The sequence below is a fragment of the Misgurnus anguillicaudatus genome, chromosome 18 (assembly GCF_027580225.2).
Source record: "Misgurnus anguillicaudatus chromosome 18, ASM2758022v2, whole genome shotgun sequence".
Classification (NCBI taxonomy): domain Eukaryota; kingdom Metazoa; phylum Chordata; class Actinopteri; order Cypriniformes; family Cobitidae; genus Misgurnus; species Misgurnus anguillicaudatus.
The window spans coordinates 13,860,742-13,884,420 of NC_073354.2; the positions used below are offsets into that span (position 1 = coordinate 13,860,742).

Sequence of the window (23,679 nt, forward strand, 5' to 3'; positions counted from 1 at the left end):
AATGCATTAGTGTGACTGAAAGAGCAATTCACAGAAAAACATTCTAGGCATGCAGTATGCTCGATATAACTTCATTGTTGATGTTTGGCGGAGACTTACTTTAGTATGCTTGAGCTAACAGGTCTAACTGGATGGAATGTTGAAGAATTCCCAAACAGGTTGTAGCGCCGATTCCTCCGTCTATCAGTAGAAGGGCGCTGAAATAAAGAAACAAGAGTAGTGCATTTGATCTTTGATCAACCACCATATAAAAGGATAATAGGATATGTAAGGATTATTCCCTTACCAATGGATTTACTTGGTTTATTTGGCCTCTGCAGTGTGGACAGTGAGCTCTATGTCGAAGAGATTGATCTAAACATGTCTGACAAATTCTAAAAGTACAATAAGAGAAAAATACATATTTTATTATCATGTTAACAATCTTGCTGACAAGATGACAACAATGGCGGATTACACATAATGGAATTTCCCTATACAGATATACTTTCACTTTTGCTGACAGGAACTGCTTGTGTTTATAGAAAGTATAGGCTAGTCAGTGGAGAAGAGTAAGTTTAAAACAAAGATGGTAACAAACAGAATACTGTATGTGCATATGAAATAAAAATGAAAGCTCTTATTCTGGATAAAATTATTGAGTCATATCACTTATGATCAGGCATTAAATAAACAGAGAGATTTCACAAGTGTTAAACATTATGAAGCTGTCTTTGTTTTCACTCATGTCTGTTTGTAAAGCATTTACATATGCTCTTTATAAAAAATAAAGCTTCCTAAAACGTTTCACAAGGAATCATTAACATCCACATAAACTTTGTTGCTCAAAAGTTAGTGGAAAAAGATAGAAATGGTTCTTTAAGAACCAAAAATGGTTCTTCAATAGCATCGCTGCTGAGAACCCTTAAGCACATTTTACTTTCAAGAATGTAAAACTAAAAATGACCACTTACACTTTTCCGCAGCAGGCTGTAGGCTGAGACGGATTTGTTATTGTGTCCATACACACAGGACACTCTTCTTCTGAAGTGGACATCTCTTAATCTTCTGCTTTCTAACACGTGAACTGCTACTTGAGTCGTTTCTGCCTACTGTCTCTTTACTTTCAGATCTTTACTTTCATCTTAATATGTACCACTTCCTGATGTACTCTTTACATGGTACTTTCCTCCCGTGATCATAAACATAGAACCAGCTTGAAAGCTTCCAGTCATTTCAGAAACAAGTTCCTGGTTAGTTTAAGTCACGTGTTTGATCAAAAGTGAAAGTAAACAGAAGGGGGACTTTCAAGTAAATCTTAAGGTTTCACTTATTCCTGTTCATTGTGTGCCTTACTATAATTAGCTATTAATGCAGTATAACTAAAATAGAAATGGCAGTTTTATCAACATCAAGATTTGAGAATGTAAGGAAAACAGGGGTGTGTTCTTTTTGTGTTTTGAAGCCTGTGGTTGTGGTTTTAAAGGTGCAGTGTGTAAATTTTAGTGGCATCTAGTGGTGAGGTTGCAAAATTGCAACTAACGACGTAGTCCACTGCTCACCGCTCGCTTTTGAAACACATAGAGAAGCTACGGTAGCTGCCATCGGACAAACATGTCATTGTCGAAGACAACCAAGTAAAAAAAAATTGTCCGTTAAGGGCTTCTGTAGAAAAATGGCGGCACAAAATGGCGACTTCCATGTAAGGGGACCCTCTTTGTATGTAGATAAAAAGGTCTGGTTCTAAGGTAATAAACACATAACGGTTCATTATGCATGAATATACACCACTGATAATATAGTTTTGTATATTATTTTGCATTTCTGTCAAGAGATCCTTCTAAAAATTACACACGGCACCTTTAAAGGGATAGTTCACCCAAAAATGAAAATTCTGTCATCATTTACCCAACCATGTTGTTCTAAACCTGTAGGAGTTTAATTCTTCTGTTGAACACAAAAGAAGATATTAAAAAAATGATAAGAAAGATTAAATACCTGTTGACTTCCATAGAAGGAAACAATACCATGGAAACCAATGGGTACCATCAAATTTATAAATTTTCAATTTTGGAATCCTTTTAATGTGTGCGCTTCCATTTATTGTATTAAAGGGGACATATGATAAAAATCTGACTTTTACCATGTTTAAGTGCTATAATTGGCTCCCCAGTGCTACTACTAACCTAGTAAAAAAGATCAACCCAGTAACTTAGTTTTGGTAAACTATTCTCTGCGAGCATGTGAAAAAATATGTAATTGAAAATAGTCTGCCATTGTGATGTCAGAAGGTGATAATACCGCCCCTTAATCTGCACTATCCAACCACATCATTGTCATTTAGTGCAGAGATCATCTCATTTGCATTTATAAGGACACACCCAAAAACTGCACATTTTTGCTCACACCTACAAAGTGGCAATTTTAACATATTTTTATAAATTATCAATATGGTATTTTGAGCTAAACCTTCACATACATACTCTGGGGGCACAAAATATTTATTTGACATTTTAAAAAAAATCTTGCGAAATGTCCCCTTTAAACATTGTCCTATATTATATGTTAATAATGTAAAATATTTAACTGTTTTTTTCCAACAATACAATTATTCAGACTGATATCGGCAGATGCCGATAGTTTGGTGGTTAAATTAACTTGCATTAACTAAATTTAGAAGATTACGACTGTTATTCATTTTATAATAATTTTTTGATCATCAAACTAGTGATATTAAACTAGTGACATTTTCTATACACAGAGCTCAAATTCATTGCATTTTCCTGTTTTTATTGACAGGATATATCAGCCATGACTATCGGCTGTTTTTAATATCGGCCGATAGTGTTAAAATAGCTTTTATTGACTGACACCGAATTTTGGCAGATATATCGTGCAAAATCATTTTGAATTAAAACGTCTGCATTACAAAATAAATGTGAGCAAGTTGATGCATTGCACACACGCACGCACAATACCGTTAATGTTAGTACGTTAGTTGTAGGATTCTAGATTGAAATTGAGGCTATAAAAAAAGTTATTTTACATTCTTCTTCAAAACAGTACTGTCTTATCTATATCCGTCGTTTAGTCTACAAAATCATGCATTTAAATGTAAATTCACCTTTTAAGAAAAGGTTGTCAGGTTTTCGGACCACCATCACAAGCTGTTAGAGGATTTTTTTTTTTTTTTGCGTTTGAGGAAATTCGTGAACTGGGGATCCCAAGGGCTTTTATTATGGAAACAATACGGGGCTTTTATTTCACTGCGGAAGAAAAATCACCTGATCGCCGCACAGCTTCATGGGAAAAAAATCGATCAGCAGCAGGCAACAGTGGATTTCAACATGTCTGCCGTGAGCTGTCAGTAAAGGAGTTGTTTTTTGAGCTCAACAGCAGCAGATCCGCGAGGTCGGCGGACGACAGCAGACGCCGATGGCTCAGTGCGTGCAGTCTGTGCACGAGTTCATCCAGGACTCGTTCGTGCCGATGGTGGCCGTCCTGTGCAGCGAAGATGCGGAGCGAGTGACCCGCAAAAACAACTTGAGCTTTGCCGAGCTGCTGCGGCCTTTCTGTCGCCTGACGTCCGAGGGTAAGAGCCCTGATCAGACATAAAACCCGATTCACAATTTCACATATAAGTTAACTGATCAATCGAGAAAACCGATGTTAGCTTTACAGCTCCTCTAATACACACACAGGGGCTGTGTCAAAACGTAGTAAGCTCCCTATCTTGACAGCATATTTGGGCATTGCGCGAAACTGCTGCCTAGGCTTGCTTCAAATGCTCGAACGCGCCTTTGATAAAGATGTTGTCTAGGTAGTCAGCTCATTAGGTCTTGTGACACAGCCTTGGTCAAATGACAGGAAGAGTAGCAACATAGCTTAGTCTGATCTCTCTCTCTCTTACCCTGTCCGTGAAATCTGATCTGATTTCTTCCATCTAGTGACCACTGTCACAGTCAGACAGATAACAGATTGAGTTACTTATACTGGTGAGAGATTTGGATAAACATTTAAAAGGCCCATGTTGTCTACTAGCTATAGTACAAGCCTGTATTGGGCCTGTGCTACAGTACCCAACCAACAGCCTGGTAAACTATTCTGGATCTTAAGCAATCCGCCGGTCAGATCTGCTGGCTCATCTCTTTAAGACTCAAGTTGTTTACAATGGTGCACTGTGTCAAATTCACAAGAAAGCCCTAAATATTATCAGATGTCTTGTGTAGTCTTACATGCTACTGTTGTCAAGTGATTAACAAGAGCAGATAGCTATTTATGCGTTTGTGCAGAAGCTTTTATCAAAGTGATGTGCATTGCATTTAAAGCATACATTTTATCAGTATATGTGTTCCCTGGTATCCAACCCATGACGAACCCATAGTTTTACTACAGGAACATAAGCAAATCTTTCACAAGAAATTACAAATGAGAAACAAATACCCCAACATTTCAAATAGATGTCTACTAACAAATAGATGTAGTTTTAATTGGTTTGTTAATAAAATGGTCAGTCGAGTTCACAATAAGGCCATGTTTACACCTGGTATTAAGATACATTTTGGTTGCACAAAAAGGCAACGCGTACAGGTGTAACGCTTTGAGCTTGTCCACTTACACCCACGTTCAAAGGTAGTCGAAACGCATTTAACCGAATTGCTTTTGTAGTGTACACGCTCATGTAGTTGAATGTGTGTTCGAGCAGCCACAAAAGCACCTACACTCCCCCTACTGATCTCCAACATAATGGAGCAGGATCTCAGACCTGGGCTGTGAGTTATTTATAATAGTACATTTAGATCTGGTGCAGATCTGGGGCACCATTCACTTTCATAATAGGAAAAAATACAAATGGAAGTAAATGGTGCCCCAGATCTGCTTATAGACCCTCACCTCAAAGTGATCAGGACAGAAACGGTCGAAAGTGGACAAAAGAGAACACCAGCTGTGATGTCGTAAATGTGCTCTGAGATACGAGCTCACCAAAATTCTTATGAGACACAGCATCTTATATTTGGAGAAGGGCCTGAACTCCCTCTGAATGACCCCTGTTTATTTTCATTAGCAATGATCTGAGCCATTCAGAAATCGTGAGGTTGTAAGTTAACACAGGTCATTGGAGGTTCACTGGTTGTGGTCAGCTGTATTTTTAACTAATGATACTAGGAAATGTATCAGATTATGAGAAAACATTCTGTGTTTCAGATTCTTAGAAATAACAGTGACACTGTAGTTAGTTATTATTGGTTTGCCGTGACAGAACACAGAGCTCTGTTTGTGTTTATCTTTAGCCCGGAGTCATATGGATAAATTGTATTCATTTAAGAATTCCTTGGCATGCAGAGACCGAAATCACATTAATCAATGATTAAATTTTTTTATTTAAATCAACAATTCACCCAAAAATAGTTCAATCCTCATGTTGTTTCGACCATTTCGACTTTCCATATAATACGAAAAGAGTGCTGCTTATTTGTCCTATGAATGTGACCTCTGTTTCTAAATTAGTGATATGGAATACCCCTAATTTTCCTCGTGATTTTAGGTTTATCTTTGTAAAGCAAAAAAAAAAAAAACAGATCTGGGGCACTATTTACTTCATTTGTATTTTTTTCCTGTTATGGAAGTGAATGGTGCCCCAGATCTGCACCAGATCTAAATGTACTATTACAAATAACTCACAGCCCAGGTCTGAGATCCTGCTCCATTATGTTTTTAACACGAACCAATTTAAAATGCAAACCTCCTTTGAATTTTTCTCCTTATGTTTTTGACCCTGCTGTTTTCCAGGTCACCTGCGTGACCCCAATAACCAGGTGGTTGTGGTGAAGGGTCTCCGGATCAGCGTGACGGGTATCAGCACAAGGCCTCCGCAGACCCCAGAGCTGCAGAAACTCCTCAGTCAGGCGGTCTCTGTCTGCCAGCCTCCTGAGGGTTCTCCTGCCAATGTCGTCACGGCTGGAGATTACGACCTTAACATAAGCGGTAAGTACTTGCTACAAAAGAGTTCCTCAGTTTGAGGAAGTTCATAGCACGTCTGGCGGTGTTAATAAAATACAGCAAAGTGAACACAAACAGGAACTAATGAGACAGAAATGGCACGTATAGTGTGGTCTAAACGTTTGAGGCAAGTAAAGGTGCTTCTGTTTTTCATGTTTTAAAGAGCATCTATTCATGAATATCAGCTGTCGTCACTCACATCTCAAACTTGTCTTTCACCATTTTGAGTACATGAAGTGGTCGCAAAATAACTAGAAGCTATTCCTTCAATATGTTGTGAGCATCAAAATCACTATTTTTACAACACTAAGAAGACTCGACACAACATGATACTTTGCTCGAAGTATCACCTGTGTCTCTACACATGAACTCAAGCATTGAGAACATTGTTTGTGTACACAGAGTTTACTAAAAAGAAGGTTTTGAACAACTGACTTTGGTTATTTTGGCGTCCACTCGCCGCCATCTTGCCTGTCAAGATGTATCGATCTCTGAATTTGCGCGACGTAAGGAGGGAGAAGAGTAAAGATGGATAGCTCCTAAAGCATAGTTCCATATAAATGCACGGATAATTAGTTGTTTTGTCGCAAGTGAAAAACAATATTGACCTTTTAGTTGAAAAAGGAGCCTTATATGAGATTCTTCATCTACATGCGGAGATCGATTCTTTATGTCTGGTAAAGATGGGGAGCACACACCAAAACAACCAAAGTCAGTTGTTCAAAACCTTTCTTTTTAGTAAACTTTGTGTACACAAAGAATGTTCTCAATGCTTGCGTTCATGTGTAGAGATAAAGGTGATACTTCGAGCAAAGTTTCATGTTTTGTTGTGCCTTCTTAGTGTTGTAAAAGTAGTGGTTGTTCGGTAGCATCACGGATCGAGTAGGGATCACACCTTAACAATGATATTTTTTGACAGTCAAGGTGCGAAATATTGTCTTTCGTCATAGAGTCATAGACAGTAAAAGATAAGAAATCCATAATTGTAGCAAGCTAGCTAATGCTTGTAAGTAGCCTACTGGTACTCGGTAGGTACTCAAAATGGCGGAAAAAGAGCAGATGACGTAAAAAATCACACTGTTATTTATGAATTGTGCAATTTATGTTTTTAAATTTCCTTTTGTGCATAAGTGTGTATTAGTACATGTTAATGATATGCAAAAGGTACATACCCCAAAGTAAACAATGACGCAAGTTATCGTCTCTAACGCAAATCTCTTTGGTAGGAAAATGTACGGTATGTGGAAAAATGTGTTTTTTAACCATAAACCACGCAAACACTTTGTATTATACCAAATACACAAAATAACATAGTTATTTTTTTTTAGCAATGAAATAGGTGCTCTTTAAGTTTAATGCGGTCTTCTGAGACCAATGGTCTAAAAATATCTTTAAAACCTGAAAAAAATTTAGTTAAAAAGTCACAATTGTGATCGTGTTGTTATTTCTTTATTTTTATGCAAATGCATCACATCTTAATGCAAAACCTGATGATCCATGTTATCCCAGAATGATTCAAGATGTGCTTCCATTGAAGCAATGTGATTATTGACCACAAATATATAAATATTTTTCATCTTCTTATAAAATGATGTCTTTTTCGTAATCCTAAAGCTTTATATTTTCTATGTGTCCTCAGATTTTTGAACCCAACTGTATTTTATTTTATTCAATAATTAATTCTTATAAGATGTGTATACTTTAACCTCGTTACCTGAAGAGGGCAGTAGATCACTTAAAGCAGGGCTGGGCATTCCTGGTTTTGAAAGGCCACTGTCCTGCAAAGTTTAGCTCCAACCCTAATCAAACACACCTGAAAATCCCAATTAAAGGCTTCAGTATGACTTGGAAATGACATTCAGGTGTGTTTGATTAGGGTTGGAGCTAAACTTTGCAGGACAGTGGCCCCCTAGGACTAGTAATGCCCACCCCTTACTTAAAGAAATAGTTGACCAAAAATAAAAATTCTGTCATTTACTCGCTCTCATGTTGTTACAAACCTGTATATATTTCTTTGTTCTTATGAACACGAAGGAGGATATTTTTTGGGATTTTTTGTGGCCAGGCCCCCACAGACTAACAGAATAATATTGAAGTCAATGGGGTCTAAGATCGGTTTGGCTACAAACATTCCTCAAAATGTTTTCTTTCATCAGAACGAAGAAATTTATACAGGTTTGTAATAGGGCTGCATGATTACTCGTTTTTAAACCGAAATCGCAATGTGAATGGATGCGGTTTTCGAATCGCAAGAGCTGCGATTATTTCGATTCAAAACTATCAAATATAACAATCATCTAGTACGCAGTTTTTGACAGTTCGCTTCATGCGCATTTTACGTTTGATGCAGTTTAAACCAATAGAGTGCATTAACACTGAGGTGCTGACTACACGTCAGATAACATCATTTGGAAAACATGAGCGAGCAGCAGTTCAACTCCTCAAAAAGTGTACGGCCATATGATTTCCGCGATGCGGAAAACACGGACAGAATCGCGAAATGCATACAAATGGAATTAACTGCACAACACGGAATGTCATGAAGTTGGCGGATTTTGGATTCAGTCATTTTAAAAACCCATTATAACTCATTAACCGGCAAATGAAAGGACAGAAATGCGCGAAAACATTTCCCTTTTGTGTAATGTTGGACTTAAAGAAAGGTGTATATACGTCCGTTTCTCGTCATGCATCGCAAACAATGACAAGCGCCTCATCAGACTATAAGCAGGTTTCATTAAAGCCCGGAACACAGAAGACGAAAGAGGTACATTATGCACGCGCACATCTGCACCGCTTTGAATATTTACAGGCACGAGGTTTCATATAGCGCTCACACAGAGAGCAGTCAGCACACGCGTGATCACTAAACTTAAGTTTTCTTTCTTGTCTAAGTGAACATAAATAGCTGGATGTTTATCAGTATATTGAAGCAGAGCAGTTTTAAAGCTGTCTTGGGTCTTAAAGTGACAGTAACCTGTTGCTTTCTGTGTCAGAAATGTTTATTACACCAAAAATTAAAATCACTCCTTACTCTTAACTGAACAAGCTTCTGCAGCTCCACATTTTATTTGTATTTTTTGCTTATGTTAAATCATAGATTCTAATAACTAATATATTTACATTTATTACAGATGCCTGAAAAGTAAAACAAGATGAGTATAGTCTTATAATTAAAAGAAAAAACTAAACATTTGCTTGTCAGAAGCATTGTTGTAGTGACAGCCAAAATACATTGGCCTATATGTTATTTTAAATAAAACTTTCAATACATTTTTGTTAAATTGTATTTTAATGTTCTTAGATAAAAAAAGTTTGTCTGCAGAAGAGCAAAGTCTTGCAGACACCTTGGTACAATGTTTAAGAGGTTTTAAATAAACAGTAGCACAGCATCTTTCTTTGGTGCTATTAAAACCACCCCAACAAACCTGGATGTAGCTCTTTTATTATATACTAATGAATCGCACTTTAAATCGCGAATCGCAATTTTGATCAGAAAAATCGCAATTAGATTTTTTCTCCAAATTGTGCAGCCCTAGTTTGTAACAACATGAGAGCGGGTAAATCATGACAGAATTTTCATTTTTAGGGACTATCCCTTTAAGAGCAACCAATTCAATTAAATGCTATAATTGTCTGTGAAATTGAAGTGTTTGATTTCCATTACACCTTTATGTTTATCATTTCTGATCTTGTTTTTCGTTTTTCCAATTTTTTTTGCCCCCAAACTTCTGTGGATGAATTCTTGGTAAGAGCTATGACCCTCAAATGCACCCTCTCCGGTGTGTTTGTATGCCAGGTCAAAACATGTGTGCTTTGCTGTGACCCCTGTGAAAAAAAAATGAGTGTTTGGTTACCTTTCATATCCTTCAAAGGCCCTCCTCTACCTCACTACACAAACAAGACGTGAACACCTCCTTGTAAAACCGGAATAATATATTAAAACTTACCTGAATAAGCGTAGACCAGTGCCAGAATTGGTTGGGTGGTGCCTACACCTAGGTGTTAGTCTGAAACAAAGCAAAGTAAGGTTTCCACTAAATTATATTCATTATGCCAACTGCCAAAAAGCTTACAGAGGATTGTGGGATACCATTGTGAGGATACATCTGTGCAGGCTTTAAAAACTGAGCAGTAGACAGGATGTGATGCAAACACTGGGTTTGAATGAGCCTATCCTGTTTAGTCTGCTGAAGCAGCAATATTCAGTCTTTGGACACAGTCTTTGTTTAACTTAGAAGTAGTCACATGACCAGGTAGTGAAGCATTGTTTTTTTGTATATGTGACCGACTGGCTGATGGTCTTTTAGATTAATACAGCTTCAGCATTACCTGTTACTCCAACCTCTGTTTGAACTGGCGTAATTATTTGGCGTTTTATGTGTGCATAATAAGATTTCAGTTTTATATCCTTGAGACTTTATTGTTCACTACAATTGTTTTATTATTTTCTATAGCACTTTTCACAATGTTGCACAGTTATGTTTATTGCTTAATTTATTTATAAACCCACAGCGTGAGATGGCAATGAAACAGACAAAAAGTTTACTTTGTAAATCAGCATTGCTCGCTGAAGTTGTTCAAATCTTCCTGTCTGTGTTGAAGGTTCACTTCATTCTTTAAAACCCCTATTTGGCTTCATGATGCTTCTGTGGTTTTTGTAAGTATTAAACATTTCGGCTCCCATTTGCCTCTCTCCTCTTAGACCGCACGGTCAAAGCGAGCGTTCCCTGGTACTCTGACTGGAAAGAAACAATCACCCAGCTGAACTCATCCAAGTGCTTCACAGGTATTCCCCTCCTATCCCAAGCTGGGACTGTGTCACTTTCCGGCCTCGCCTGAATCGCTCGATAGTATCGTCGCTAAACCTTTCTTTCCAATTCAGCTTTCTTCACTTTCTTAGGATGTTGGTGATGGTGTGTGCGCGTGTGTGTGTGTGTGTGTGTGTGTTGAGATCAAAGGAAAATGACTTATTGGACAAAAGCTCACACTTTAAGGCATTTTTAGATCAGACCTTTTCTTTGCCAGGAAATTCACAATCACCCCTTTTCTGCTGATCTGAGAACATTGACATGAGACATTGGTTAACAATTGAGAAGCTCAGATGCAAAATCAAATGCTATTGACACACATTATACGTTCATCAAATACTTCAGACTATTCAGAAATATTGGTTTGTTGGCAGAATGAGTCTGATTAAAAAAAATGCTAACTACAAGAAAGATGTCAGATGCATTTTGAATCTGAGCTAATCAATTGTTTTGGTTTAGTTTGTTTGTGAGCTTTTTACTTCAGTGAGTCATTTTACCTTTAGTGAGTAAAAACAAGCTCTTACCGTATAGACTTTAGATTTTTTCCTCTCTGTAGATGAGCTGTTTTCCAGATTCTGTGAAGTACGGATCAATTTACAGATGCACTTTAATCATTATCTGAAATCCAAGCAGAATAAATCTACTTAACCCTTGTGCATTGTTCAAATTTACTACCTTTTGTGTTGTTAGTGGATGAAAACATACACTAAATTCAACGGCTATAAAATTGTATCAGATTAATATTTTTTCCAATTTTTTTACATAAATCTGTTAATCAACCTCAGTACTAATCAAAACTACCAAATCTTCACAAAAATTCCATGATTTTAACTCTTTAATTGCCAAGTTTATAAGTGTTGTCACTGATTTGGGGTAAAAACATAAACAAAATGACAGATTTTCAATATAAAAAGTGATTGTAAACTGGAATTTTTTAAAACCTTTTCAGAGTCTTGGGCATGTCAAATATTGGCTTTGAAGCATTTTTAGTTTTTGTGTAGCACCAGTTTTCATTTTTTTCTCCCTCATTTATTGCTAGTGTCTGTTTTGCCCCATTGACTTCCATTATAACAACATATTTTGATTGAATGTTGGTGTTTTTTCCTTTTGCTAAGACGTCAAATTTGTCATTTTTACTGTTGATCACCATGTGGCACTATTAACCCTTTAGTAGCCCTGTGCAAAAACAAAGCTTAATTTTCTTAACACACACACACGCTCTAATATGCTTTTTTTATGGAGTTATACTCCATATAATGCAACGTACAAGCCAGAAATTAAGCTTTGTTTTTGCACAGGGCTACTAAAGGGTTAAAAACCGTTTATGATAAAAGAGACGCTCACGTTCACAAAATACACGCAAGACAATCCCTTAACATTAAACTCTGATTACACATGAGATTATGCGAGTATCTGGCAAACGCGAGTGTCTCTTTTATCATAAACCCTTTAGACGCATCTGCAGCAGGCACTTATTTTGACAAGACACGTGATGCACGTATGTTCACTCGACACGCAGAACACATGTTTTGAACTACGAACCACACACATGACGTGCTACATACATGTTGTGACGAATTTCGCATCGTGCACCATCGAAAAAAGAGGTCACCGGCCGCCACTGCACTCCAGTCTGTCTTTTGAAGGGCTTGCAACCATAAGCGCCTACATTTATCTTCAAATGGTGTCTTCGATGACGGTATTCTATAAAAATGAAGGTCATCTTTTTTGGCATTCCTATTTTGACACCCAACAGCACAACAAGACATTTTTTTGTGGGTTATCTTGCCTGTTTCACTTTAAGGACAAGTTCGGTATTTTACACTTAAAGCCCTGTTTTCAGATTGTTTATGATGAAATAGAACGGTTTTGACTGAAATTTCGACATATGCGGTTGCCCCGAGAATTTTCGGGTGTTTGTGTTTCACCTCCCACCTCTACAATGGGTTTATAGGTGCACTGGAACAATCCTTTCTAAAATGCATTAAACTTTAGTTTACAAAGACGTGAAACTCACCGAGTGGTCAGGGGTGTTCACTGATATGCTCACACAAAAATCGCTGCAAAAGATGCTTTCCAACAGGTCTTTTAGCATTCGTTGTTAACTTGTGGACCTATTTTTCCAAACGCCTCACACCTGTACATTCTTCAGCTGAGAGCTTGAATAATAGACACTCCAGCCCAGTTGGTGGCGATAATCCTCCTTTGCCAATTGCAAAAATAGAAACAAAGTTCCCGGCGCGGAGTAATACCGTACCTCACAGCACATCTAATACAAGTCAATGGAGTTGGCAAAAACTACGATAAAACCTGTTGGAATGCGTATTTTGCAGCGATTTTTGTGTGAGCATATCAGTGAACACCCCTGACCACTCGGTGAGTTTCACGTCTTTGTAAAAGAAAGTTTAATGCATTTTAGGAAGGATTGTTCCAGTGCAACTATAAACCCATTGTAGAGGTAGGAGGTGAAACACAAACACCCGAAAATTCTCGGGGCAGCCGCATAGACCCCTTCACGGTTCACATCACAGGCGGTTCCCACTGCGCATGTCGGGGTCAGAAAAGTCATTACAGCAAATTGAGTTGCGTATTATTCGATGTCGTCAAAAATGCCTACTTACGTCGTGGGCTGTGAAAATCGCACCAGGCCTTCCATTAAGTTTTCACGATTCATGCAGATTCTCAAAAACAAAAAAATACAACATCTGTGGCTGCAAGCAATTAATGTGCAGACTGGAACAATGCAAATATCAAAGAGGCTTGTGTTTGTAGTGCTCACTTCATTTGGGGTAAGTCGTCATTTTTCAGACCTGTTAGATTAAATTATAAAGCCTGAATGGTATGAACAGTTTGACCCCATGCTGCGCGCGCACCCGATAGTCATTCAATGTTTACAATTCCTTAAAGGGGTCTATATGTCGAAATTTCAGTCAAGACCGTTCTATTTCATCATAAAAAATCTGAAAACAGGGCTTTAAGTGTAAAATACCGAACTTGTCCTTTAATTACACAATTAATTTCCACTGTTTTTCTGACACCACATTGCGCAGCTTGCAATGACGTGATGCTCCTGGCTTTACTCTAGCTTTATCTCAACATTAACACATTTCCACAAAAGAAGATATTTTGATGGTAACCACACACGAGAATTAGTAAATGCTGACAGAATTTTTATTTTTGGTTAACTTTGGCTTTGAACAGCATTATAGTTTTGTAGGGTAGAAGCTGTTTTCAAACTCCACCTTGCTTCCTTCAGACTCAATTCAGAAGATTTAGATTGAATTTAATGATAGACTGACAGAGTAAAGTGATTCATGCATTGACCTTGTTTTCATAAATGATTCTGAAACAACGATTGATTGAGAGGAAATGTCAAGGAGCTAATAAATCTAAGGGGAAAAATAATTCCTAAGTTATTCCTCATCTTCCCACATTTCTGGATTGATCGAAAGGATGAATTTGGCTGTGAATGCTGATGTGCATCCAACGTTCTGGTGGATCCATAAATCTTTTAACAAAGTTAGGTTGAATCTTAAAGATCGTGAAGTTGCAGAACAATGTTTAATGTTTTCTAAACTATATTATTAATGCTGAAATGCTTGTTTGCTATTCGGAAAAGCAACATTTAATACATTGTTTGTAAATTTTAACATTTTGAATTTATTTATTTATTTTCACTTTATTTTAGGTCTGTCAAATGTATGTCTTTACACACAGGGTTTTGATTCATCCTTTTAAGTGACCAAATCTTTTTAATTTTAACAGTGTTTCCAGTGTCTGTTCAGCTTCTTGTAGCTCCAATGTTTTTCCTCTTGGCTTACATATTATGATCCCCTTCTCTTTTGCCCTTAGGGCTGATCGTGCAACCTCCAAAACTCATGTTTCTGAATCAAGACAATATTTCTTTGTGTGTGTGTGTTTACATTCTAGCAACAACGCCATGGTTTGAGACCTACAGGGAAAACTTCCTACAGTCCATGCCTGCCTCCGAGCACGAGTTCCTCAACCACTATCTGGCCTGTATCCTTCAAAACGTAGACATATGACTTTCTTGTGTCCTGTCCTCTCTCTTTGTCCTCTGTTATGCTCATAATCACATGATTATTTACTACTAGAGATGCACTAAAATTTGTGCTAATATACACTATATAGGAAATATTGTTTGTGAAGTCTCCTGAACTCATGTGCAGGTATGTTGGTGGTATCGTCACGTGACGCGGTACCCACAGAACAGTTCCTCAAACTCTCACAAGAACAGCACAGAATCCAGCACAGCGGAGAATACACCATCCCTAAATGGTTCATCCCCAATACACTTAAATATTACGTCTTACTCCATGACATCAGCGACGGAGATGAGCAGAGGTGTGTGTGTCACTTCGTATAATCTCAAGTGATTCTTTAGCCCTATTCGGACAGGATTAGTTTTACAGGAGGACCTCTGAGAAAATCGTGCTTTTTGGAGGTCCTCTGTCTTTTTAATCCCGTCTGAATCTCCATAAAAATTCCAGAGCAATTTACCTACTGTTTTTCGCCAAACTCAGAGGTCCTCTGAGAAATTTAATCCCATCCGGATGCAAATGTCTGTGCTTGCCCACAATATCTTTTGAAAACGCGGTTCTTGGCCAACGTGATCTGCCATAAGAGTCTCATTCATTCAGATATTAATGAATTTTCCATTTTTTCCATTCAGCGGAAGAAAATAATAAAATCAAGACGACTGAATATCAAACACTGTTAAGACTGAACACTGTAATATTAGTATAAGGTAAACTCTACCATTGCGGAGTTGAACAAAATATACGTTTATGTTAATTAATAAAGATAATAAATGGTTATTAATCATTATTTCTTCATTTCTTTGGGTTTATTATTAGCAGCCAGTTATATAAAACACGTAGGCTAATGTTACTTTAGTAGCATTTGTATAAGCGATTTTGATTTGTTAAAATTAAATGAATAAATTACATGTTCTGTAATAATTTTACATTTATAGCAAAATATCAAACCTTACAAGCACACGTATCCAGATCATGTGATCTTCTGCAACGCCCAAAAGCATAAAACAGACACTCCAATCTCTGGAATAGCCTGAGAATTTTAATCCCATCTGAATCGGTACATAAAATCACAGACGTCATGGGGGACATGTTGAAACTCAAACGTCGTTTGGAAACTAATCATCTCGAAATAGTGCTTTTGTAACATTTTTTGTTGCATTTGTAGATCTTTTGCACATTTTTTAGAAACTGTGTGCTGTGTTTCTAATACCCTTCAATTTGCAATTTCAATTTTCGCAATTTGAAAATATGCCCAATGCAAACAAGTCAACTTCTCAAAAACTCATATATATATATATAGCAACAGTTTTGCCCCATAACATGGGGTGTTTTTAACTCTTCCCTGCCAATGACGAGTATTTCCGGCTTTCCGCAATACCGCTATTATCAACACAACTTCTAAAACCCGGAAGTATCGCCCTAGGACAAATGGATCTATGTCCGCGTATGCTTTTAGGATCGCTCTGAATCTGATCTTTATCAAAAGTCCTTCACCAAAATGGAATTATCTAAATTTTTTGCAAAAAAATTGGTGTTTGAAGAAACCTACCCATATATGAGAAGTGATAAAGAGAGAACAAATGAAGGTAGGATGAAACAGTTTTTTTTTTGTTTAAAAGCAGATGGTCTGTTCTTTCATTTGATATATTGTTTGTTTATATATTTTAAGAAGAAAATTTTCTGGACGGCATTAGGGATGCAGCGATTAACCGGTTTCACTATTAACCGCGCTTTAAAATGTCACGGTTAAGTAACCGTAAAGCCTCCGCTACACCGCGTGTTTTTGTTTCACGCACGCACACACGAGCCAGATTCACGAGCCACCAAGAGGCGGGTGCGGCATGCGACATGCTCGTTAGCGCACTGTATGACAAAGCTCCGCGTTCAAAAGAATATGTGCGCGTGACGCGTCTCTTGGTTGTTCGTGCATCTGGTGTGTGTGTGTGTGCGTGCCTGCACGGGTGCGTGAAAGAGCCACACTCCAATCGGTCTGTGCAGCATTAAAAACCTCCTCCTCGCGGATCAAATCCGGGCGGGGCTCCTGGTGGTCTGACTGCATTTAATAACGTTGAATTATTTTAGCGCGTTAAAGATTTATGAATTAATAGCATGAGTTAACACGTTAATGCTGCCAGTCCAATATGACTCACAGAACCCAGTCCAGGATGACCCTGTGTTATTATTCGTTTTGAGAGGCTCTTATCATTTTTACTAATACTTCAAACAAATCAAAATAATATACATTTAGTTTTATAATATATTTATAATACTTTATAATATTATAATATATATTCAGTCCAAATATAAAATTACATTTATTCAAAAGATCATTAAAATGAATAGCCTACAGGTTTCAAAAGGCACCTATACTGTTTAAGTCAAAGCCTGCTAGGTTATTATTATTATCATTTGTCCAAGAAAATACACAAACTGAAAATACAAAAGAATTTAGCAATTGTTAAAAAATGTATTCATGTGATTTTTTACATTAATGTTGTAAAATAAATGAGTCCATAATAACCGTACAACCGTGATTATTTATCAGACTATAACCGTTCCATCAAAATTTATAATCGTTGCATCCCTAGACGGCATTAAACTTTTGTGAAAATCATGAAAAATGCTGGCTGGCAACTTTTAAAAAAAACACTGGTGGAGAAAGAGTTAAGCATATTCCTTCTAAAAAGGAATATGTCGCAAAACTGTAATGGAAACGGTTTTCAAATTTACAGATCACCTGACGATCATTCTTTAAAGGGGCCATGGCATGAAAATCTGACTTTTTCCATGTTTAAGTGCTATGATTGGGTCCCAAGTGTTACCCAGTAACTTAGTTTTGGTAAACCATTCTCTACAAGCACATGAAAAAATAGGTTGTTGAAATTTGGCTCTCCTTATGATGTCATAAGGAGCTCTTATTATAATAATACCACCCCTTAATCTGCACCATCCAACCACAGCACTGCCATTTAGTGCAGAGAAAAGCACAATTGAGTTTTAATTGCAACAAACCCCCATCATTGTGATCAGTGTTTGAATTTTATCAGCTCTTTTGCATTTTAAAGGAAACACCCAAAACAGCACATTTTCGCTCACACCTACAAAGTAAGCAATTTTAACATGCTGTAATAAATTATTTATATGGTATTTTGAGCTAAAACTTTACATATGTGCTCTGGGGACACCAAAGATTTATTTGACATCTTAAAAAAGTCTTGTGCCATGGCCCCTTTAAAGGACAAGTTCGGTATTTTACACTTAAAGCCCTGTTTTCAGATTGTTTATGATGAAATAGAATGGTTTTGACTGAAATTTCGACATATGCGGCTGCCCCGAGAATTTTCGGGTGTTTGTTGTTTCCCCTTCCACCTCTACAATGGGTGTATAGGTGCACAGGAACAATCCTTCCTAAAATGCATTAAACTTTCGCTTACAAAGACGTGAAACTCATTGAGTGGTCAGGGGTGTTCACTGATATGCTCACACAAAAATCGCTGCAAAAGGCGCATTCCAACAGCTGTTTTAGCGTAGTTTTTTCAACTCCATTGACTTGTATTAGATGTGCTGTGAGGTACGGTATTACTCCGCGCCGGGAACTTTGTTTCTATTCTTGCAATTGGCAAAGGCGGATTATCACCACCAACTGGGCTTTAGTGTTTATTATTCAAGCTCTCAACGGAAGAATACACGGGTGTGAGGCGTTTGGAAAAATAGGTCCACAAGTTTACAACGAATGCTAAAACACCTGTTGGAAAGCATCTTTTGCAGCGATTTTTGTGTGAGCATATCACCCCTGACCACTCGGTGAGTTTCACGTCTTTTTAAACAAAAGTTTAATGCATTTTAGAAAGGATTGTTCCAGTGCACCTATACACCCATTGTAGAGGTGGGAGGTGAAACAACAAACACCCGAAAATTCTCGGGGCAGCTGCATATGTCGAAATTTCAGTCAGGACCGTTCTATTTCATCATAAACAATCTGAAAACAGGGCTTTAAGTGTAAAATACCGAACTTGTCCTTTAAAGATGTGAAATCACGTGCAATAACCTCCCAGAAAGCCATGAGACTGCTTCCATTGTAAGTGGCTTTCCTTGCTAATAATTAATGCTTTGAGAACACGCCTGATGTATATGCACCATGACTTTGATCTCATTGGTCATGTGAGAAGTCATCACAATCGAACCCTTGTGTTTTTCCTTGTGTTCTTTGTCATTGTGAAGCTCCATGTGTCTCAGTGTTGTCGATGCAGTGTAAACAAATGATTTAAGTAAAAAAAGCGTTCTTCTTGCACACAACCACCTTTGTAGCTATAGTACCCACTTTTATATTTTTAGGAACATTGTTAAATTCTGTTTAAAACAGCTTAAGCTTTGTGTAAACATTAGAAAAATTAGTGTGTGTGTGTGAGTTTTCGTAGATCTGTCAGCCTCTGTGATTCCTCTTGAGTCATCAGAATTTACAGCTGTAGTTTTATAAAAATCTTGTAATGAAACACTTCGATGCGCTTGTCTGACCTGCGCACATTATAATGTGATTGTATTTTATATGAGCAGTGAATTGTAAATGAATATTCCATAAGCCATTCAAAGCCCTATACATATTTCTGAAGTGATTTTGATTGCATTACTTGTTCTGTTTTTAAAACAAAATGCACTCAACCAGTGACTCTAAACCTGCCTCGGGTGTTAAAACTAAATTGATGTCAAGAGGAAAGACTTCTGCTTTCCTTGTGTTCTTGTTCGCATTTAATTAAACCGCTATGAGAATAGCAATGTATTGAAGCTTAAACACAACATGAATGGCATTCACAATGCATTTGACATCTGTAATGTGATATTACAGTGTGAACATAATATGAGTTTAGGATTTTATTACCTTTGATTTAATCACGAGACGTCTGGTTGTGATATTGTTAGTGAGGCTTTTTCAATAACTATTACATTTCGGCACATAACTGGCTGCACTGCGTGTGCCACGGACATGAATTACACCTCAGATCATGTTGCTTGTTATTTTTCATATGAGTGAATGTAAGACTTATGCAACAGTTATGATTTGTCACAATCATGCACAGGGCTCGAGGTGATTCTGAAAATGTGACACTAAATTGTACATTGTTCCTGTCAGGTTATTTGCTTTTCTTTCTATTTCCACCTCTGTGAATTCTGAATGTAGATAAGTTGCCAGTCACTTAAACATGTGCTGTTTGCAGCCCTGAGCTCTGATGAATATAAGATAAGCATGACTGTGGGGAGAGAGATTAGACTGTCGTATAAATGTATGATGGTATAGATAAAACAACTATTAATGTCTCTCTCAGGGCGGACTTGGTTTACGAAGATATGAAACAGCGATATGGTACGCAGGGCTGCTATCTGCTGAAGATAAATTCCCGTAGTGGTGCCGGTGGTGCGGATGAACAGATGCCGGACCCCTGGAGTCAGTACTTGCACAAGACCAGCATCCACACCCCTGTGAGTGCCACACCCTCACTACATGATTAGAAAATAAACTAACCCACGTATAGACCTATGACTATATCGGCATGCACTCTTTTCTTCATTGCTTATTCTGGCCAAGGACCAACTAGATTGACAGGACATTTGAAGATGTAGCATTGTAGCAGCATGGTATCAAACCTTTCAAAAAAGTGCCCATTAAATCCGCCCAATCATATAAGTGCTTGCTGTTTGAAGTAAGCTCCAGCATTGTGTGTGTAATATGCAGTTTTGGGGTGGGCTTTTCCATGCATTAGTTAAACTTTAAGTACACAATTTCCTGATCTTTATTATTTCTGTTTGTATGTTATGCTACAGGAGCTGTATGAAGAGTCTGCAGTGAACAATGTTGTTGAAAATAACGTTGACGCTGTGGAAGATGGTCTTGATTCTGCTGCAAGAGGTGAGCACAGTCCTCCATTATTATGGTGCGTTTACACCAACCGCGTTTTAGGCGTCAAAATCGCGTCTACCGTGCCTAGTTTGCCGCTTGAACAGTTTGAATGCGTTCGCGTGTGTAGAGCGAAGTAGACGCGCGGAAAAAGCAAGCATTTGACACGCGTCAGAGGCAAACTCCGCTTCTTGTGGGAGGGGCAAGTGCTATGCGGTTGTCTGTTTGCAAGATGACTGATGTTGATTGTGCATTTATCGAGAGAGTTACTGGTTTGTATTTCGTCACCTTCCTATAGGGGAAAATAAACGCTGTGGGTCGATAAACGTCACGTGACTTAATGTCCTCACTGACACTCTTCCAAGTGAGGTACTTTTTATTCCTGTCTCTATAGAAATAAGAACTTGTGTCGTATAGCTTCGGGTGACTGCTTCGGACAATATCAAGCGTTCCTTCAGGTTGAATGAGTGACTCGGCGGGGCTGCCTCCACAGCAGCAAGCAGGCTCCTGATTGGTTAACGCGGCGCGAAATTCCGCCAAAGTTCAAATTTTTCAACTCTGGCGTCAGCCGCAAATTCGCGTGAACCGCAAAATGCTCAAAAAGAACCATTAGCGCACAGCGCTCAATTCGCACCTTTCGTTTACAACAACCGCGGTAGAGGCGTGAAGCGCGAGTGATTTCAATGTTAAGTCAATGCGAAGACGCCTCAACTCGCTACTGGAGGTCCCGCAACGCAGATGTGGCGTTTGGTGCGCCGCGGGACCTCCAGACGCGAGTCAACGCGTCTTCACATTCACTTAACATTGAAATCACTCGCGGTTCACGCCTGTACCGCGGTTGTTGTAAACGCAGCATTAGGGTTTTTTAGGTGTACTGTAAGGGAATGTGCACACCAAAGCTTTTACGCCCGTGGCCGGCGCATGTTTCCAATGGAAGCTCTGCATTGTTCAAATAAGCCAGCAGCTAGCGGTTTTCTTCCGCGGTGAAAACCGGCGCTCGGCGGTTTTTCCGTGCTCAGCGCTGAGCGCCGAGAGTTGAAAAATATTCAACTTTGGGTGAAAAGCTCCGCTTGTCAATGTCAGTTCTCACACGGCTGTCCAGTCACAGTGGACGAGGGGCGGGGCATTACCACAGCAACCAACCGGCTCACAGCTAAATTATCACAGCTACCAAAGCGCTCAGCTGAAGAAAGCTGGCACTCAGCTGAAAAAAAAAACAGCTGGCATTCGGCATTGTCCAGGTGTTTTCAGCAGCGTTTAAAAGTTTTGGTGTGCACAACCCCTAAGTCTGACCATGACCGTTTGAGAAATATTATTATTTATAATGTTAATTGAATGTTATGCTCATCTTTACAGACGGCATCTCCGAATCGCATCCTCTGCACCTGGACCAGGCCACTGATTCTTGTTACCCTAGCAACAACCACAGTCAGTCGGCGAACAGCGTAGATGTGACGAGGCCTCAAAAACAGAGCAGCGTGACCTCTCACACCCCTGCCACCCCTCCGGGAACCTGCCTGACCCTAAACGACCACGACCGTATCCGGCAGTTTATCCAGGAATTCACCTTCAGAGGATTACTGCCACATATTGAGAAAAACATCAGGCAGCTAAATGACCAGGTACACACACAAACTGATGTTAAAGTGAAGTGAAAGTGACATGATGTTTGTCAAGTATGAAACGCATACTCAAAATTAGACCTCTGCATTTAACCTATCCCAGTATGTAGTGAAACTCGAACCAGTAACTTTCAGGTCACAAGACCGACTCTTAAACCAGGGGTGGGCATTCCTGGTCCTGGAGGGGCCACTGTCATGCAAAGTTCAACTTCAATTCTAACCAAACACACCTGAATGTCATTTCCAAGTCATCTACAGCCTTTGATTAGAGTCTTCCGTTGTGTTTGATTAGGGTTGGAGCTAAACTTTGCAGGAAAGGGACACTCCAGGACCAGGAATGCCCACCCTTGCTCTAACCATTAGGCTATGACTGTCCCTAATATGTCACAGGTTTGATTCCCAGGGAATGAAGCTTGATTTCCAATAACCCAATATAGGGATGTGACTCTTTGGGTAGACAGTAAATTGATTTGATAAATGATTTATTGGTTTTATAATTAGATTCAAAAAAAGGTTCAGCATAGTTTGATTAGATTCAAAATGAGATTTGATTTCGATTTTAATATGTTTTACCCACTTAAACCTTGACCCATGATTTGCATTGCTCATGTCTGTGGCTCCGACATGGCCACCGATGGCCCCAGGCCGGGTTCGATTACAAAATGAAAGTCAAAATAAACACACCGTGCAGACTCCCAATTGTATCTTACATCACTGTATCTTTGGCAGGAGGACAAAAATTTTGATTATGGGCTACCATACTTGACAATCATGTAACTTTCAAAACTATTAATTGCACCCAAAATTTTTTCATTGCGAGCACAGGAAGAGGAAAGTCTTGCGTATTAAAATTGTACACAATACATAGTATATATGAAGAGTTTGGTTCCAAAATGCAATAAATCCATTTTGACAATTTGGGTAAAAACATGTTTTCTATACCAAGAAAGTAACAAGATGAAAACCACTATTATTTGTTACAAACTTTCACATAGCATTTTTAATTTTTTCAAAGCTATAAATCTATTGAATCAATATATAAATGTGCATTAATCTTTGCCATGTTATATTCATTTAGCTGACTAGTGGTATATACTGATAAATAAAATAAACATTAATAGCATTAATCAAAACGCTTGCTTTGTCATATTAACACTGTCATTGCTGCTGTCATCCTTGGGACGTCGTCGCTGAACTTTTTTGACAGCGATCAGCTGTATAATGTTTTGGCCCTGCTTGATTTTCGTTGACTTCGAGTAAAATAAATAATGTAAAGTTTTTCATAAGATCCCCTGTGGTCAATGTGTTAGCATGAC

The 23,679-nt window shown here is 38.3% G+C and overlaps 1 protein-coding gene across 1 annotated transcript in view; it reads left to right on the top strand.

Annotated features, from left to right (window-relative positions):
- The first annotated feature begins 3,261 nt into the window (after positions 1–3,261).
- Positions 3,262–23,679, top strand: part of trappc8 (trafficking protein particle complex subunit 8) — a 66,364-nt gene continuing 45,946 nt past the window's right edge. The window contains exons 1-7 of the mRNA XM_073855901.1: positions 3,262–3,571; positions 5,770–5,964; positions 14,721–14,810; positions 14,981–15,155; positions 20,173–20,326; positions 20,669–20,753; positions 22,098–22,363. Of these exons, the coding sequence (XP_073712002.1) occupies positions 3,415–3,571; positions 5,770–5,964; positions 14,721–14,810; positions 14,981–15,155; positions 20,173–20,326; positions 20,669–20,753; positions 22,098–22,363 (1,122 nt within the window). The 5' untranslated portion in view covers positions 3,262–3,414. The remainder of the gene's footprint in view (positions 3,572–5,769; positions 5,965–14,720; positions 14,811–14,980; positions 15,156–20,172; positions 20,327–20,668; positions 20,754–22,097; positions 22,364–23,679) is intronic.